This window comes from Nipponia nippon, unplaced genomic scaffold, assembly GCF_047370975.1.
Source record: "Nipponia nippon isolate SJK-2023a ecotype South Korea unplaced genomic scaffold, ASM4737097v1 scaffold_4, whole genome shotgun sequence".
In the NCBI taxonomy this organism is placed as follows: Eukaryota; Metazoa; Chordata; class Aves; order Pelecaniformes; family Threskiornithidae; genus Nipponia; species Nipponia nippon.
In genome coordinates, this window is record NW_028262358.1 from 121,281,591 (window position 1) to 121,300,823 (window position 19,233).

Consider the following 19,233-nt stretch of genomic DNA (forward strand, 5'->3'; position numbering starts at 1 on the left):
ACAGCACAAATCTGTTCGCGATATCACCGTCAGTTTCAGAAAGATAAATGTCATGTCAACATATACAAGGCTGCCACCACTAAATCACTCAGGCAGTGAAAACAGGCCAATTAGAGAAAGACGACTGTTTGTCCACGCCATCAATCCACCCAGTAATCTCCGAGCAATGAAGACAGCACTAGAAATAGCTGGCTTTTTTGCACAGGATCTGCAGGGTGTTAGCAGTCCCATATGGAAGTATTAGACAGTGACTATCTGATGTGCAGCTGTCTGCGGCAAACATCACTAAACTCTCACTTTTTTTTTTCCTAATGATCTTAGTGCAATATAAAGGGGAAGAAGCAGCCCCAAAAGCTGACCAACATCACTTTCTGTTGCTGGCAAACTCTTATCTTACAGTTTCTACTCTTCTCTCAAAGGAAGTTAAGAGCAGAAGCAAGTATCTTGGGGTATTGAAAGCTGAGCTAATATCCCTGCTTTTCATTAAGGTTGTCTGATACTTCCCATTAAAATATCTATTTCAACTGATATTGCTTTCAGACAATTTTCCTTGGAAAAAACATTAAAATGAAGATGGGTTTTGCCATCGCTGAGAATGGGTTAGGACAAAAATAATTGCTGTGCTTTTTTCATTGTATATTTGTTTGTTCATTATACTGCTAGGCTTTTGATTTATTATTTAAAAAATTATTCAGCTGGTGACCTATACTTGGAAAACTGTATATGTATACCTTGCTTTTAGGAAGGGCTTTTTAAATAGGTCAGGCAACAGAGCTGCACTAAACTGCATTTTGCACACACTTGGGAGAGATTTTCAGCTCAAATGTAACTTTGCAAAGAGTTCACCTGCACTCAATGAACAGTGAGTTGTGAAAGGCAGCGCAGTGCTTTCACTGCACCTGCGGCTGTGGGGCACAGCCAGCTCTGCTGGCCCCAGATGCCTGACTGAACTGGGGCGTGTGGTATTTTCATAGAATCATAGAATCGTTAAGGTTGGAAAGGACCTCTGAGACCATCAAGTCCAACCGTTAACGTAACTGCCTGGTCCACCCCTAAACCATGTCCCTAAGCACCACATCCACACGTTTTTTGAATACTTCCAGGGACTGTGATTGCACCACTTCCCTGGGCAGTCTGTTCCAATGCCTAAGCACTCTCTCCGTGAAGAAATTTTTCCTAATATCTAAATCTCCCCTGGCACAACTTGATCCCATTTCCTCTTGCTCTCTCGCTTTACTGTAAGGGCACCAAGCAATAGCAGTGCTCCAAGCTCCCAGCTGATCAGAAGCGATGTAACTACATTAGCGAGACGTGGAGGCCCATGATTGCAGCAACTGATAGTAGACACAGCTAGCTGGATTTTGTTAACTGCCTTCCATGGAGTCCCATGCAATGTTGGTAGCAAATGAAACCCAACTTTTTTTCTTGGCAAGACCTCTGATTTGTATTTTGCTTCCTGGGTGACTGTCTTGTGACTACAGAGCAATGAGCACTTACAGAATGAACAAATGCAACAGGAGTTTGACGAATGGATGACTTGACCGTACTTTCTTTGCTTCAATATCCTTAATAAGCAGACCACCACCAACTACTCCTTCAAATATTGGGAGGAGATGGACAGAAATCAACAGCACGAGAAAGCCCACACAGAAGTAACCAATTTAGACTGCAGAAATAGCGCGCAGCATAAAGGCACAGGGCCACACACTGAACAATAAAGAGAAAACAAAATATTCAATAGCTACTCATTAAGCAAGTACCATCCACCCTGTGCAGTAAACGAGTCTGTGGAAAAACTAGCCTGTAATCATGAAATTAAAGACTGTCTCATAATGCATATGCATAGGCAAATTAAGGCTGCCAGAGTAAGGCTGTTTGTGCATTCCCCAACTTTGACTGTTTGACTTTGCAACTTTAATAACGCACTTCTAATGCAGTTTTGGGCGTAAGATATTTAAATTTCAAAAGCATTTGTACACAAATTAGGCACAGCCCTCAGATGGCTGGCATGCTGCCAGCACAGTCCCTGCTGCCATGCAAGCTGGCTGCTGCTGCGCTCAGATACTGGTTTTGTGAAAATAAGCGTAGAGCAGAGCATGTGAGAGCTTGTCAACGGGCAGGCAGCGTTGGGCAGGGTAATGGTGCTCTCTGCTGGGTGAGCAGCAGCACGACAAGCGCTCTGACACTAATGCTAAACCGCTCGGCTACTGGGCTACGTGCAGGTGAACTGCTCCTGGGCCCCGTGGTTGACTAACAACTGGGGAGTCTATACCCGGACGACATTCTTGACTGACAGACTTCACAAAACACACATTCACGCTGTATTTCACGTGTATGAAACAAGTGAATATTCAGCCTTTCCGGCCTCTCTCTCGTGTTATTTCTGTGGTAGTAGCTGTTGGAGGAGGTTTACTTCTAGCAACAGTAGCCATGTAGATGTTAAATACAGAAGAACTTAAAAAAAAGCTTCCTTTCACCATGGAAAAAAACCAATCTCCTGTCTGCATAATTTAGAGAGACTTTCAGGCTAAAACGGTATTTTGGAAAAACAGTTAATGAATTACGGCAAGTCTGAACAAATCCATGTTCTGTGGGAAGAAACAATTTAAAACCAGCTTACCTTTTATCACAAAAGCTGTATATTTTTGTGTTTTGTGTGGAGTGTTTGGGTGAAACTCTAAAGAGGGGACAGGGCAAGGGAAATCAGTGTCAAAGGGTTTGAATTGCTTTCCTTTACTTAGTGCACCATACCTCAGATGATCTCCTCTCCACACACACCTCCCTCAGTCCCAGGACACCTTACCAAATCTTAATGCCTCGTTGAGTTAAAGGTCCGTGACTGTTGCATTTTGAATAAACCAATGCAAGCATGTTGACGCTGGAGAATGCTGTACTCCACAACTCAGCAGAAAAAGATGTGGTTTCAGTTCTTGGTCGCTTAGTACCAGTGACCTGCCACAGCACTCAAACTGCATGCAGACACATTGGTGAGACATTGCTATCTGAACTCTGGCACTTTGTACTTGGAGAAAATATTAATTATGCAAATACAGAACAGCAAACTCGAAATTTGAGTTTAAACTGCTCTCATAAGGAAGCCTACTATTTCCTGACAAAGTGGAATGGGATCACAAACATCCATTGTTCTCTTTTTTGGAGGGCATCACTGGAACTGGCAGAAGATGCCAGTCTGGCAAGAATTCAGGACTATCTAGACCTTCACGTGTGTAACAGCCAATCAGAAACCAAATCTTAAGTCGGAAAGGGAACATGAGAGGAGTTTTGGGACAGAGATATTGTTTTTAAGCACCTTTCTCTGAAGTATCTCATACTGGCCACTATCAGGGACAAAGTGCAAAACTAGAAAGATCAGGTATCTGATCCGCTAATAGCGGAGATTAAGAAAAAAAGCAAAAATCCACACAAAGCTAAGACAGAGCAGAACCTGACCTTCTCTCCAGTTGAGGACAAAGTGGGTGAGATGAGCAGTGTTAGAGCTAATAGTGCAAAGAAAAACTGTGTGTGGGAATACTCTAGGGATACTTTAAGAAAAGGAGGAGGATGAGAGAAGGTGATTTAAACACCTCAAGAACATCTATGAACTCCCTAGGAGAATTCCTCAACAACCTTTTCAAAGGAACCCTACCAAAAGACCTGAATGATTTATAAAGTAACCTGTAACTCTTACATAGAAAAAAAACCCAAAACCACACACACAGGGAGAAACTTAAAAAAAAAAAAAAAAAGCAGGTGCAAAAAGCAGAAAAAAGTGACACTGACCTCAAGCCTCTTTTCCAGTGACTCTATCCTGTCTTTTTTGCTGGCCAAGTTAGCTCTTGTGTAGCGGCTCTGTCCAGGCAGGTATAACACTTGGCTGTAACATTCTTCCCACACCTGGTTATAAGCTTCACTTGAGAGCTCTCCATGCCCCATTCCTTGCTTTACCACTTCCATCTCTTGTGCCAGTAGATCCTGCGCCTGTTGGAAATGATGAGAAATAAATTGAAGTTACAATACACAGGATACAAGAAAATTCCTCGTCTTCAATCCTTCAGTGTGCAATTCACGGGGGGCAGTTTCTCTTTTCATACTAAAAGCTCACCATCAGGTTAAGCTAACTATGAAATCTAACACAGATGCTGTGGATTATAAATGAAACCCAGGCTAGAAGGATACTCACAGTGCAACTATCCCTCATTTTATATAATTTCGCCAAACCTGACATCACTCTGCTGTAGCTAATGAAAGCTGTGGCACAGCTAGATACTTCATCTTGCTGCAGAAGAAACGAGATAAAAGCAAGGACCTTGAGGGGAGCGGGGACTGTACAGACAGAAGCAGCTGTTCTATGAAACAAAAATCACTTTTCATTTCCTTTTCCTTGCCCTTCTCCACACAACCTGGAAAGTCAACTCTAAATATTAACGTGTGAGCTGCATAAGCTCCACTGCAGGAAATACTACTCTGACTTTAACTAACACACATTCTCTTGCTAGAGAACTACTAGCGAGATACGAGGATTCTGCTGCTTCCAGTTTAGTTTACAAAGTAACTTAGAGTGAACTGAAAAGATTCATGTTGTTCTCAGAACTCTTAATATTTCTGACAAAGAGCCTGGCCTACAAAACTACATAGGCACCCAGGTCTTCCAATTTTATTTGTAAATAGAAAACTAAAATATCTTTGCTGATCTGGACTTCATTGGTTATAAGTGCACATCTTCTCTTTCAACAGGATTTGTATGTGCACCACAAATTTCCATAAATATCTCACTACAAGCAGACATATGTTTTATAACAGCATATTGCCCGGGAAGTAATTCAGGTATCACCAGATTAGATGATTCCAGGGATACTGGGGAAAGGAAAATGAATTACTGGTCCTCGATGGTCAAGACAGATAAAATAAGAGTACTCTAAGCGCACCTAACAAAGCTAAATCTTAAAAAGGTTCACTTTCAATTAGCCTCTGCTTGTACGCTGTGAGGAACTACTTAAGGCTATTTAGTTGTGGCACCAAAACAGTTCCACAGCTTTAAGAGCTCAGCACCACTGCTAATCCTTCCCAAAAGAGCACTACGCACCAGGAAAAGAAAGGAGCATTTTATGAAGGGATTGTAGTAGGAAGACGTTCTAAAAACAAAAGAAAAAATAAAGCAAAATCAACAAGTCCCAGATGAGAGCACGCAGATAGGAAAACTTCCTGGTTTGAATTTGATTTTAGACAAAGAGGGAACATTATGCTTAATGTTAGAGAGCAAGCAGGAGCAAGGATGCAAAAAACTTCTACCCATTAGTTAGGAGACAAAATTTCCAGGGACTCTGAAGAAAGTTTCCAGACAAAAACTACTGGACTGTGTAATAGTCTCTAAGGGAAGTGATAGAAAACCCAATTCTCATTGCACTTCAAAACAACCAGAGAAAGCACTCAGACAGTGTTCCTAAGGGAACAATCTGACACTGGCAGGGCAGTGAAATTCATGATCTAACTGTATTTTCCATCTTTAACGTCTCCTGCTCAGAAATCTTCAAGTATAATTTTTCATTTAACAGCAAATTGGAAGTACATACTGTTCAGTGTTTCTCATTTTAGGCTCTTGATTCACTGGTCAGATATGGTCAAGGAGACGGATTTAAAATCTGCTTGTATATCTTTAGAGCCACTTTAAAGGAAGATGGGATTTAGGTGTAGAGATACCACAGCTATTGTCAGAATGCAAGTCTCAGGTAGCAGGAGTCTGTATAAAACAGATGAGTTGGTGGCACGTGATTTTGTCCTTTTCACTCATTTTTATTCCCGTAAGCATTTCGTCAAAGGTTACTGGCACAACTTCACAGGTGAAACTCTTTGAAAGAGCTAACCACAGCACTGCGCGTCTGAACTGTCTATCTGTCACTTGGCAGCAAAAGGCAACATCTGTAGCTGCTTAAATAAATTAACAATCTGAACCAGAAGCCTTGGTACAGGACTGCTATTTAACTTGGGATTACAATGCAAAACAGGACAGAGTGCCCAGACAGCTTACTCATTTCATCCAGCAACAACGTATTCTGCCTATTCAGCGCTTTTTAACCAGGTATGCTTTAAGATCAGTTGCCATAGCCCAGCAGGATCTGCACTAGTGCAGCTCTGTTGAATCAAGCTTGACAAGCATAATTAAACAACTTGATTTGCTGCTCCAAGTTATAAGCTGGCTACCACTGTCATATTTAGTCTGTACTGCTATAAAAAAAATGCTTAGTAACTACGGACTAACAAGCTACACAGGCAGCAGAAGGTCGATATCACAGCTAGTTGAAGTCTCAATGATTTAACATCAATTTCCAGAAACAGCAAAGTAGAATTTGATAACAGTTGGGGTATTATAGTTCCTACCCTTACTTAAAATGAGAAGCAACCACAACACATCAAAATTGTATCTAAAAGACAGTGTCTCTGGACAAAGGCAGCATCCTCATCATTCTGCTGAGTGCCTAGATTAACATTAGCTCACAGAAAAGAGAACGTGCACTGAAATTATCCTTACAGCTCTTCATACAACACTCTGGAGATCTCCCAGCTAAATTCTGTGCAGGCCTGAATCCACCTTTTTTTGCAAGATTACAGGACCATGACAAAAGGAGACATTAGGTCACTGGTAATTAGGCCATACAATTCCCACCTTCTTGAGATCCTCCTTGGAGAACTTCTCATAAGGATTTTGTTCCAAGTAAGCCATATGTTCTGCATTGTTGCTTCCAAATCCTGGGCCTTTCCCCTTCTTACCACTAGGCTGTTCTCCAAACGGGTGGTGTAAAAGATCAAAATGAAGCATAGTGATCATCTCTTTCTTTATTAGCTCTTCACTTTTCTGCAAGTCTGTTAGAGGTGGTTCCACATTTAATGGTCTCAGAATTGTTTCATTAACCTGCCCAGGAATAAAAAAAAAAAAGTTCATAAACACCCTAGACACCCAAGACCACATTAAATTCACATAACTCCACCTGAGCATGAATTTTATATATCAACTAAACCACACAGAACAGGTGCCAAAATCCCTTGCAGTATGACACACACAGCAATCCGAACACCCAATTGTGCTTTCATTTGTGCCTATGAAACACCTCATGACGATTTCGATGTGAAAGTTTCCCATAACGCTGAAATCAGCATACTCAAATAAAGATTTCATTCTCTCATGATCTACCTAGACCATATTTCCTCCCATAATGGTTACCACCTTTATTTCTATTTTTTTTCCTTAAAAGTGAATATTGTTTCCACTTACTTCTGAGGGCCGTGGTAGATTCTTCTGAACAGCTTTGTGCATTCTCTTCAGTTCCTTTGCACGCTCTGCATCTCGGAGAGCCTAGACAAACAAGCTAAGTGTTACTCCTGCTACTGTAATACAATCAGATGCTTCCTACAGATGTATATGATATAAAAACTGATTGATTACTGCAGCAAAGATTCCTTAAAGTACAAAGACTTCATGTTATGAAGCCAAAGCCAAATAACAGGTCACTCTCTATGTGATGACATCGTAATTTACTGCCTCTAAAGTAAACGGGAAGAGCACAGCAGACTAACTCTAAGAGGAGAGTCTATGATTAAAAAGTCATTTCCAGCCATCAAATTCTCCTTCAGCCTCAACCCCAACAGACTTCGTTCTTTACAAATTTCTGCACATCAAGTTTGACATCTGCTCTAACTCTCCAGATGGGAAATCTACCAGGAAAACAAAGATTCTTAAATTTGCGGCCAGGACTCTATTTGTCCTCTTCTATGACACAGAGTAACTGCTTCACTAAAACAATACTTGTGAAAGTGTAAAAACATGAGATTTCTCCTCACGTTCCACTTTCAGGCAATAACTAACATGAAAAGGCAGTGCTGTCTAAAACTTCAGAAGCGATGACCAAGATCTTCCATGTTCCAATTCCAGCCACGTCATGCCTTTGTTTGAAAGGCAGGATGCTGGCTGGGTAATACTGTGGTACAAGTCATACAAAAGGGACCAATTTGCTGCATGGCAGATTTCTACCTGTGTGCTACCAGCCTGCCTGAATTTGTATATACCTGTCTTACATTTCACAAACAATAACTTTTAACCTTGAGAAAATAACTTGAAACTGAAAAAAAACCAAAACCCACAATTCTCACATGGTTAAAATCAAGCATGTGCCTCTGTAGAAAAATGCTTTTAATTATATTTTTATCTTTTGGGGGACAAATGCAGGAGGTAGGACATACACACTCGTAGAGACTTGATCATAGAAAATGGCATGTAATACATAACGTTAACAAATTAAGAAAAGGATTCAGAGAGAAAACTGATTTAGCCTCTGTGTGTGTGTACACTCTGATGGCAGCACAGAAAACAGGTACATTTTACTTTGTTATTCTGTAGAAGCTGTACCACTTCCAGTAAACATGTATGAAACTATGGGAACCATACAAGGAACATATTTTATTTTAAACAAAAGGCACTATCCGCATCACATACACCTACCTGTTTGCGAGCATCTATATCAGCAGTATCTTCTACAAAGGCTTCATCTACTTCATGTTCCTCAAGTTCTTTTTCTGCATTTTCAGGTAAAACAATCTCAAAATCATTCTTTGGAGCAGGAAGGGCCATGAGTCCAAGGCGCAGGTGTTCACGAGACTCTCTCTCCTGTTGAAATAACAGTAAGTTATAACGCTTCTGAATTCATGCACTAAAGTGCAATACAATCAAATTACATTCATCGACGTTAACAGACATGAAAAACACACAACTAGTATCAGCTGGCAATCTTAGTCTGTTATAAAGCCAAAAGAAACAAAATCTTTGAAGTCTGACAAGAGGAGCATGTTACTATTCCAGGTTGGCCTACAGACCCCACTCCAGAGTTTATGGACTATTAAGCACAGAAACTCTCTGAGGCTAAAAAACACCACACAGCTTTCTTAAAGATAGCTAATGAAATCTTCAAACAGGATGAAATACTCAACTAAAACAACAGCATGGCACCTTTGCCTCCCAGTAGCTTCCTTACAACAGTGGAGATTCACATAAACGCCTTTCAAGAAACTGAAAATATGTGAAAATGTCTCCACGCTGACGACTGACACGGGTATTTGCAAGCCTAACCGGAACTTTTTTCCTTGCAGTTGCTCACAAATCTGGGGATTGTGGCACAGTGCAAAAATGAGACAAACAGCACCAGATCTTGAAACCAGTGCAGCCCATCAGGAAATTGAAGCCCCAGTCTTCCTTCTAGCAGCAAAAAGCCTTTATACTATAAAAAGGCTAGGACAGAACCACAGTAAGTATAAGGACACCAAATAAACCTTGTCTTTCAAGGTAACAGGAAATCTGAAATTCTGAACCTGAAGAGTTATTTTTGTGAGAAGAACATGCCAAAAACTTGAAGTGGATATCGATAGCTAGGAGAGAAAAAAGAAAAACGTCAATAGCTCTGGTGGGAGATACCCAAAGCCACAGTTATGGCTGCAGAATCAGCCACATAAAAGGAGTTCCCAAGGTACCGCCTATTAGGTATATGCCTTTTATACCATGTCTAATTGGCAGGGTGCATCTGGCTGCATCTCCAAGAATGGAAACATCTGTTGCCAAAGGCGATGAAAGGATCTGGATGGGACTCAGATTACTGGACATCTCAAACCCAAGTACTCCTAATGGCAAAAATTAAACTCCATTAGCTCAATGTTGTCAACAGGACAGACTGATGAAAAGGTCCTGTAGGTAAATCGGGAAGCCAAGACAATGAGGGATTTGAGGGCTGCGTAAGATTGCAAGAAAAATCAATTGTTCCTTGAGATATATTTCCTGCTCAGCTTCAAAAGATACAAGTAGGATTGAAACTTAACTATGTCTTCTTTGACAAATAGCTTTAGAGTGCTTTTACTGAGCACACTGAAAGCTGTTCTAAGTGGTAAGATTTCTGTTCTTTCAAATAAAGATTTGATCTTATCAGGTGATGAGTACAGACCTGTAGACAACTGGTGGAAATAACACTTGCTATAAAATAAAATTCTGTTCAGGAGACGAGAATTAAAAATCCTGAAAATTAAAAGAGCACTGATATCCATGTCTTAAGTACTTCTTACCATTTGTTTTGCATAAGATGGGTCACTGTAATCTGCCATTCCCTCTTCTGGGTTGATGTTCAATTTGTCACGCAGTGGAGTTCTACCAGGAGTTGTACCAGCCACAGGTTTAGGAGTTAGTCCTCCACGTGGAGTTAAGCCTTCTGGTCCATGAGAAGGCGTTCTAGAGGAAGTGCAGATACAGTATTTTATTTTTTCCCCAAAAAGCTCTACTTGCAAAAGTCTGAATGCTGCAAAAAGTTATATAAATACTGTTAATAAATTCAATCTAGATTTTTCTCTGGGGAGGCAGTGAAACCATAATATGCAATTAGATGAATCCAAAAAATAAGTTGTTTAAATCTGCCAAGGTGTAACCAAGTACCTGTCAAACTGAAATCTAGGCACATCGTTACGTTAAGAGAAGTTTCAGGAACTACATCAACACGAACTCCCACTGTTACTTTTGAGAAAAGAGATTATCTAGTCACCAGGCACTATTCTGGGATACAGTAATCAGGATTTAATTGCAAGCTCTGATTTCCCTACCACCTGTGGCAAGTCATTCACTCTGAATTCATCTGGCTTAACAGCTGTCCCACCTTACAACTGAATGAATCACTCTGAAGATGCCTCTGTGCTCTCACTGATTATTGAAGGAGTAATTACATTACAATAATTACTTTTAAGCATCTAAGGTTAGGCAAGATGGATTAAGTCTTAGATTTTGTGGGCCTCAGCTGCATCTCTTCTAGACTGGGAAGAAATATTGTTCTCTATCCCAATAACCTACTACATGAAAGGTGTACAGACATTGTCTTGGATATAGTCACAAGTTTTCTGTTGCCAACTTATAATGAGGTTTCACATAGTGATCATGATGATGATGATGATAATAATAATAATAACAACAACAACAACAACAACAACAACAACAATAATAATAATAATAATAATAATAATAATAATAATAATAATATTAAACTGGTAAGACATTGTTAAATGTCTCAAAGAAAACCAATTCAGGAAGGGGAAAAACTTTTAGAAAAAAGCCTACACTATGGTACTCATCTACACTTACGTAAATGTTTTCCAACAGCAATGGCAAGTATGTCTGCTGTAGAGAATAACCCTGGCAGAGACAGACTGGACAAGATGAATTAATACATCATTTCTGCTACTAGTTACTGTAATTCCATAGTGCCAGTAAGATGCCATAATGGTGGACATACACAATTGTATATGTGGCCTGACACACTACTCGTCTGCTTTTAAGGGATACAACAGTGCCTTATTTACTGGGTATGCCTGTGAGAGGCAAGTGATACTTTCATCTTGCTTGAGGTTGTTCACAGATTTTTATGAATTCTCATTTAGTATAACAAATACAAGCAATAACATTCATAGGATGACACCCACAAAAAATGGCAAAATGAATTTTTATGTTTTCGAATGAATGTTTTGTAGGATACATTTACTTTGTTGATTACACTAGTAGACAAAGTTTCATGCTGAGTTCCCAGAAGAAACAATTTCCAAGTAAGCAGGTTGTTTTTTTCTAGTTGTCTCAGTTCCATGCAGTGTTTAAAACCATATTACAATTTTCAACCTAATACATTTTAAGAAAATTTTTATAACCAGGATATGAAAAAACCCAAACAAAACACCTAAGGCAAGGCAAGAATTTCAATAAAAAATCAAAAAATTGCATCAAAAAATTGCAAATTTCATACCGTCATAGGAAAAAAAAGGTGTATTTAAATTAAATATTTGCTCTTTTGGCCTAAATAATAAGATGATGGCTCTGCTTTACTACTCTACCTCCTTAAGAAGTTATGGCTTTCCTTTATTTATTTTTTAACCACTTAATGGATATTTTTTTTTTTCTCTGCTCAAGGTCTTGGATTTTCACACTGATAGAGCATTTCTGCAAGCAAGCCAAGTTCATACATAGGTACCATATTTACATGTGCAAATCTGAACTTCAGAAACTAAAAAAACTACCACAAACAAACAAAAAAACCCAACCAAACAACAAAATTAGAATGTCTTTACATTTTTTAATATAAAATAACCAAAATGAACAGCCAGATCACTCCAGGCCAAACTCTACATTCATTCTGCACCGCACTGACGCCAATAGATCTCCAGAAAAGGATTTGTTTATGTAGATCCAATTAAAAGAGCAGGGTTTTGCACACAGCTTTTAAACAACAAAATAAAGCTGCTTTTGAAAAGCTGCCATAAAGGTCCTTTTTATTTCATTCTCCACTTTTCCTACTAGCATGATACAAGTAAAATTAGAACCTAAGTTGAAAAAAATTGACAAAGTGTACCAAGTGTAATATTTTTTAGCTGTACGGTATTTGACATTTGTGGGATATGTATTTATTCAGGACCCACTGTAAGAGTTAAACCAGCAATTCCATACTATTTAGATTGGCAGTATAAGAAATATTTTATTTTAGATATATATGGCTTATAAAATATTTACTCCAGCTTTTCAAAAATTCAATGTGGGTTTGGCTAAGGGACCTCCCACACCTTCAACTCGGAGGTAATACTTTGGAAAGGCTAGGATCCACATACAGAACGATACTCCATCTTACTATTTATACTCCTGTATTACTTCAGTATAATTTACATTGCTCCAGACCACAGAAGACCTCATTTGGACCAAAACTCCAGTGAGCTATACACTATACAAATATAGATGAGATGATGCGGCTGGAGCTTGTGAAAGACACAGAGAAGGAAAAAGTTGTACAAGGGCTTGAAATAAAAGCGAGTTAAAATTTATTTTGAAGCACTGATCATAACCTACTATTTCACACATTGCAATCCACTCCCTCCACCCACATCCACTAGATACGTGCCCAGCCTAACACCCATGAGAAAAAGAGCCTGCTTTACCTGAATGGTGTGGAAAGCACAGTGTTTGGAGTCTGAACAACCTGTTTCTGTGGTGTTACCCCCGAAAAGTCACTTTCATGCAAGGGAGTGTTAAGACCTCCTTTCAGGGGGGTATCGACATTTGTGAGAGCCATCAAATTCTGTGCTTCCTGTAAAACAGACAACACATGCAGTACATCACTAAGAATTTCAAAGTCCCACTCGACTATGCACGTTTAACAGATTCACTAGCAGTAAGAACAGCTGAAGAGTTATTTGAATATCAATCAGTTTGTGGACAACGTTTAATGCTTCTTAACTTTAACTCCCGTACACTGGTATTTACAAACCCTACTGTTCCACTGAAAGGGATTTTAATCTTCATTTCCAGTAAAATGTATTATAAATTGGAATTGCAAAAATGAGTGGGTTACTTAATGTTTCAACTTCCCTCAGGCTGCCAGACTCCATAAATCTGCAAGATTTATTAGTGACTGAATACTCAAGTCATCCTAGGGATCCCAGTCTTCAGATGGAACAGCACGCTTGCACTCTGAAACCCAACATCAACGAAGTTTATCCAAACTGCACTTCAAAAAGAATGTTCCAAAAGAGATGGGGACTACTCAGACTTTTTGGTCCGTGACTCAATTACAGCTTTTATGAATACCCCCCTATTTTTTTTTATTTTCCCTTTTTACAATGAAGAATTAAGGCACTCTGAAAATGAGCTGAGATAATGAAACTGCTGCATATAGCAATTATCTTCACAGAAGACTACTAATCCATCTACAGAACTATGTATATGCATAATACTGCAACATATGTGATGTCAGAGTACTCCATTTGAAGGTGAACATGACCATTCCTGCAAACACTGCACAGAGACTTAGGTCATGATCTGTAGAGCCAGGAACTTCCTCTTTTCTCCTATCATGACGCAAAAACTGTTGAAATACAGCTGATTATCAACATAGGGTTTTTTATTTTGTTTTGGGGTAGGGTTTTGGGGGTGGAGTTTTACACACTAGCTGCACTGATTTCATTTAGCCATTTCCCCACACTCAACAAAACATTACGCAACACTACCACTTTCTGAAAGAACCCAGACACTCACACGATCAATATAACACAAATAGAATTCACAGGTTGCAAAGGCAGGTTTTTGACAATCTTTGTCTTAAGTGGTTTTAAGCCAATAAAGTGCTAGGAAAATATTCTTGCATTGTTGCAGTTAATTACTTCTTATTAACTGAAATAAAAACTGAACAGCAAAACAAAGTAGGAAACAACATAAAAGACATTGTTTTAAGGACATGAACACTATATACATCTTTGACACTGAGAGGTACCCAATACAAGGGAGAATTATATAAGACACCAGGAGTTAATGCTAGAAGTTGCACGCAATATATAATACAAAAAAAAGTATCATAGTGTTTTGAAGCATCGTGACAACTGATCAGATAGCAGTGGATCTGCTTCTATGCCTTTCAGTGTATCCTGGTGTGCGTCAGTTCAAACCCCAGTACCGCAAATAATCTAAGGAATGTTTCTATGGTACTTACACCTCCTATTCAGTTGACTACTGCAGTAAAACCAAAAACCCATTCTGCACATTTATACTCTACCTGCAGGATCCTGTCTTGTGCTGCTGGAGTTTTGGGAGTCCTTAGCGCTATGCTGTTGTTGGTCACATTATATTCAGACAGAAGAGTGCTGGAAGCTGAGTTTGTAATTCCAGATTCCTCAGCAGTCTGGCGTGCAATCTCACTTGCCTGGCCTACTTTTACAACTTCTTCAAGTTCTGTATCAGATATCTTTAAAAGAGAAAATTCCAACGCACAGTAAGATAAAATACAATCAGGAGATCCACCCGATAGAACAGAAATCATTGATTGGCATTGGCCGTGTAAGTCCTTTATTGATCAATGAACAGCTTACCTGAGGAGCTGGAAGCACTAGTTTACTTCTTTTTTTAGTAAATTCTGACACTCCGCTGGTCTGTAGAATAGCTGAAGGCAAGTCTGACTCTTTTTTCCGTTTCATATGTTGTTTGTCTTTTTTGCGCTCTCTTCCCTCCCTTTCACTGTCATTATGGATAAGAGAATCATTTTAGAACCCGCAGAACAACTACAAAGTAAAACAAACAAGCAAAGAGCAAAAGGCCTGTACCCTAATCAAAAGGTGGATATGCTGAAATAAAACGTGCTGCAGGAAGAGAGAACCATCTTGTGGTGCAGAAGTTAAGTGATTAGATATGGTCTGCAGATCTTGCAGCAGAACCTACAACAAGGCAGTGTAATGCTTCTAAACTATGGAATTAGGCAACAGGTGGTTGCTTCAGCTACAATTAACAGGGTCACTGGAACAAGAAAAAAATGTCAGTCCAAGAATTTAGACAGCAACAATCAGAAGATGTGAACAGTCCCTTTTTCTCCAGCAGCTGCTAAGGGAAGACCAACATTTTCTGTGGGATATGGGAACCAATTTCTCTTCAGTATTTAATAAAAATGGTATTTTCTTCAAACAGCAATGGAGTCAGCCTGTGAAACCACAGGCTTCAGTTTGAGGCTCCTGCCAGACCCCCTGAACTAAGAGCCATACAGAAAGACTCAATTACATCACAAGCTAACAAACCAAATCATATGTAGTACTGGACCTACAAGCAGTTGGCAGAATTAGCGGGAAATGCGATTGTACGATTAAATATGTACCATGCTGCTCATGATGAAGATGGGCATTTAATTTCTCAACTGCATGTTTTGGGGTTTTTTTGGAGGAGGGAAAGAAATTAGGCATTTAAGGAAATGCTACTTAAGAACAATTCCATCAAAAGTAATACTACAACAAGTAAAATCTACTCCTGTAAGCAATCTTCATGTTTTTACTTGGAGAAAGGACTGCAAATACACAAGCAAATCTACTGCTAAAAGAAAATGAACCTCAAAACACTTAAGATTTCCATTTAAAGAGCAAGAATGTGCATGAGGAACTTTATTCTCATGGAAAAAAGGTCAACTAAACCTTTAAGAAAGATAAAAAATACAGGAGACTGAAAAGGCAGAAGCAACCTGCACTAGTATCTGTCCCACAGGAAATACAACTCCTGCCCACATTATATTTCAGACATTTCTAGGACTTCACACATGTATATACATATATGGGGCTTTTTTCAAATATACTGTTCCCTCCTTAGTATAACACACACTTACGATCTTAATTCTCCATCCAGGTCTTGCTGACGTAGCTTCCTGAAATCTGCATCCAGGGACTGGTAGTTTTCCTCTGATGTATCATAAAAACCAGGGGCAGGCTTCTTTTCAAATGGGATTTCTGCATTATAATCCACACCTCTCTTCTTTTTTCTTTTCTTCTGGATCTCAATCCCAGCAGCCCGAAGTTCTCGTCTTTTCTGGAGAGCAGCAAGCCGCCTAAAGAAACAGTAACACTACGTGATTTAAAGCGCATACCTGTAGGTGGCTCCTGTGTCCTAAGGTCTGGTACTACTTCAATCGGTTGCTGCTGAGATAGGGCTGCACACATTCATACAAGAATAAAGCTCTTGTCACAAATGACTATCACAAAGTCTGATTCTGCAAGGACTTAAGGCTATGCCTGACTTGATGCATTGTAAATGCTGCAGTCAACAAAAGCAGTCCCAGTGTATGAAACTAAGCATAAGCTTACCTAGCTTCTTCCAGCTGCTTCTCTCTTGCTTTTCTTTTGGCCTTCTTGCCCTGAGTATTAGCCAGACGAGCTCTAGCTTCAGACAGCATTTCAAGTTCATCTACAATAGTACAGATAAATACACCTATGAACTTGCACTTAACGATGGGAATAAGGGAAAAAGTGACATTAAGATCAGAAAGCAATCTTTAAAAGCTGAATGAATCAATGTTTTCACAGGCATTCTGCACGATCACTGAACTAGTTTTCTCCAACTTGCTCCAATATATTTTCTAAACCATTGGCCAGATGAAATGAAGACTTCAAGAAAAAAAAAGCCTAATGTTGAAACTTATTCAACTCAATCTATTTTCTAAATCATTGGCCAGATGATTGATGATTGGCCAAATGAAGACTTCAAGAAAAAAACGCCTGATGCTGAAAATAATTCAGCTAATTTCTACAGCAAATCAAAATATCCACAGAAACAGGCAAGCTGACCACACTAATTAAATTTTAATTTAATTTACATCTTCATCTGAGAGTACTGTATTAGAGAACTTGTTAGTTTCATTTACATCCAGACCCAAGAATGCTGTATTTGTGAACCTGTGACTGTTCAAAAACACCATTGGTCCACTCATGGAATTTTAGCAATGTTCATTTTTCAGTTCATAACATTACTATGTGCAAGGAAAAAAGCCATGTAGTCCTCCTGTGCTTCAGCAGGGATTCATCTGGGAGATATGAGCTGATGGAAAAAGATAAAGATACAGAAATAAGAATGCAAACAAGCAGAGCAGCTGTCAAAGCAAAGAACAGTCTGTCATGGCAAGAGATGACAAAAACAGATGAGAAGGCAGGAAACACACCAAAAACAGGAAAAGAAAACCAGAAAAATATAGCTGACTGGCCAGATACAGAAATAAGACAAAGGCTGCAAGAAAAAAATTATCTGGAGAGGGAAGAGAAAAAGGCAAAAGAAACCCAAGGTATGGAGGCTGTGTAAAAAGAAAAAAAAAAAAAAAGAGAGATCAGATTTCTGTCAAAAATGGTAAAAAATCTCCTATCTTACCTTCATCCATGTCAATAGGATCTGGCCTGGCTGGTTTGGTTTCTGGATTTGGATCAATTTCTCCAGGTTTAAGCTTCCGAGGATCATCAGCAGTTTCTTCCTCATTGTCTCTCTGAGCAGCTTTGTCCCTAAAAACACATTGTATGTGTATCACAACTGGCTCTTTGTCCCCAAAGACTGATCAAAAAAGTAACCTTGTACTATGTACCATACATAAAGTTACACAATTACTGCAGAAAAGATTCATGAACATGGTACAGTTACATAATCTTAAGTTAGACAAGAGAAACAAGCCAAAACAGTATTATATTAAAACAATAAAATATTATATAAAATACAATATTGACAAAGCTAATAGTAGAGAACTGTCCTTGGGTAATCCTTAACAGTAAGGGCAAAAATTCAAGCAGTGTAACAAAACGAACAATCAAGAGTTTCCCCCTTTTATACTCAACCAATAACACCAGAATTAAGAAAGCTCACAAGGGAAAACAGCACTTTCCTTCTCTTTCCATGGCCTAAAGAAACCCTCTGTAGCATACAGAGGTGACACATGACAACTTGTGGTTTATGTTTGTCTTTTTTCTTTTCTCCCACACACTCACTCATGCTTATCAGCCAGTCAAAAAATACCCAGATAAACATGAAATGGAAGCCCATAAAATGCATCAATCTTGACACTCCTCTAGCCAAAATGACTAGAAGCAAGAAAATACACACCTATCTCTATTCAAGCCTGCTCTCCCAGGTTTCAGGAGCTGCTTCTTTCAAGCTAGACACATCAACTGAAAAGAAATCGTCCTTAAGGACTGACTTACAAAAGGACTTGGTCAATCTGAAACCACCATACTTCAGCACCATGGGATAAAGGCACAACACATTGATACAACAAACTGCAGATTTTCCTGGTATGCGCCTCTAGCAAAAGAGTAACTTACAGCAGAAATTCATAGTGTTCCAAACACTGTGCAGCAGTTCTTCCAATAATTGGGGCAATGGTTCTCCACTGGGTTGGCATTAGCTTGGCCAGGTGCAACAGTTTCTCCTCTTCTTCCCGTGACCACTCTGTCTTTTTGATGCTTGGGTCTAGCCATTCGTACCTGTTGAAAAGTGAAAAAATTAACGACAACAGAGCCAAGTTATCCATCGACAACAGTGCCAAGCTATCCACTGATTTGTCTTGAATTATATCAGAGCAGTATTTACCCAAATTATCACAAGGAGATTTCAAAATCTTGTCATGCAAATTTCACACAAGTTTTTTCTGTACAAAAGGGTATTACTCCAGAGTATTTTTATGACATATATATTTGAGCTTTAAAATGTATTCTATATCCACCACTTTTCATACAGGTATTGCCTCCTCGTCCTTTCCCCTTCTCTACTCTGGCAAAGTAACGAGTCACAAAATCAATCCAGAAAAAGAAAAGTAAAAATCACAACAACCAAAGTTACCAGAAATGGTAGATTTGTTTGGTCTCGATCCTTCGGCAGTTACCTTACTAATCTTTAACTGTCCCAGT

At 39.2% G+C, this 19,233-nt stretch overlaps 1 protein-coding gene across 1 annotated transcript in view; it reads right to left on the reverse strand.

The window, feature by feature from the left end:
- The window catches only part of CDC5L (cell division cycle 5 like), a 36,736-nt gene that overhangs the window by 14,327 nt on the left and 3,176 nt on the right, over positions 1–19,233 (reverse strand). The window contains exons 3-14 of the mRNA XM_009467340.2: positions 18,649–18,810; positions 17,711–17,838; positions 16,657–16,756; positions 16,182–16,400; positions 14,911–15,055; positions 14,598–14,786; positions 12,988–13,136; positions 10,096–10,258; positions 8,492–8,656; positions 7,268–7,348; positions 6,662–6,907; positions 3,781–3,978 (exon numbers count right to left, since the gene is read on the reverse strand). Of these exons, the coding sequence (XP_009465615.1) occupies positions 3,781–3,978; positions 6,662–6,907; positions 7,268–7,348; positions 8,492–8,656; positions 10,096–10,258; positions 12,988–13,136; positions 14,598–14,786; positions 14,911–15,055; positions 16,182–16,400; positions 16,657–16,756; positions 17,711–17,838; positions 18,649–18,810 (1,945 nt within the window). The remainder of the gene's footprint in view (positions 1–3,780; positions 3,979–6,661; positions 6,908–7,267; positions 7,349–8,491; positions 8,657–10,095; positions 10,259–12,987; positions 13,137–14,597; positions 14,787–14,910; positions 15,056–16,181; positions 16,401–16,656; positions 16,757–17,710; positions 17,839–18,648; positions 18,811–19,233) is intronic.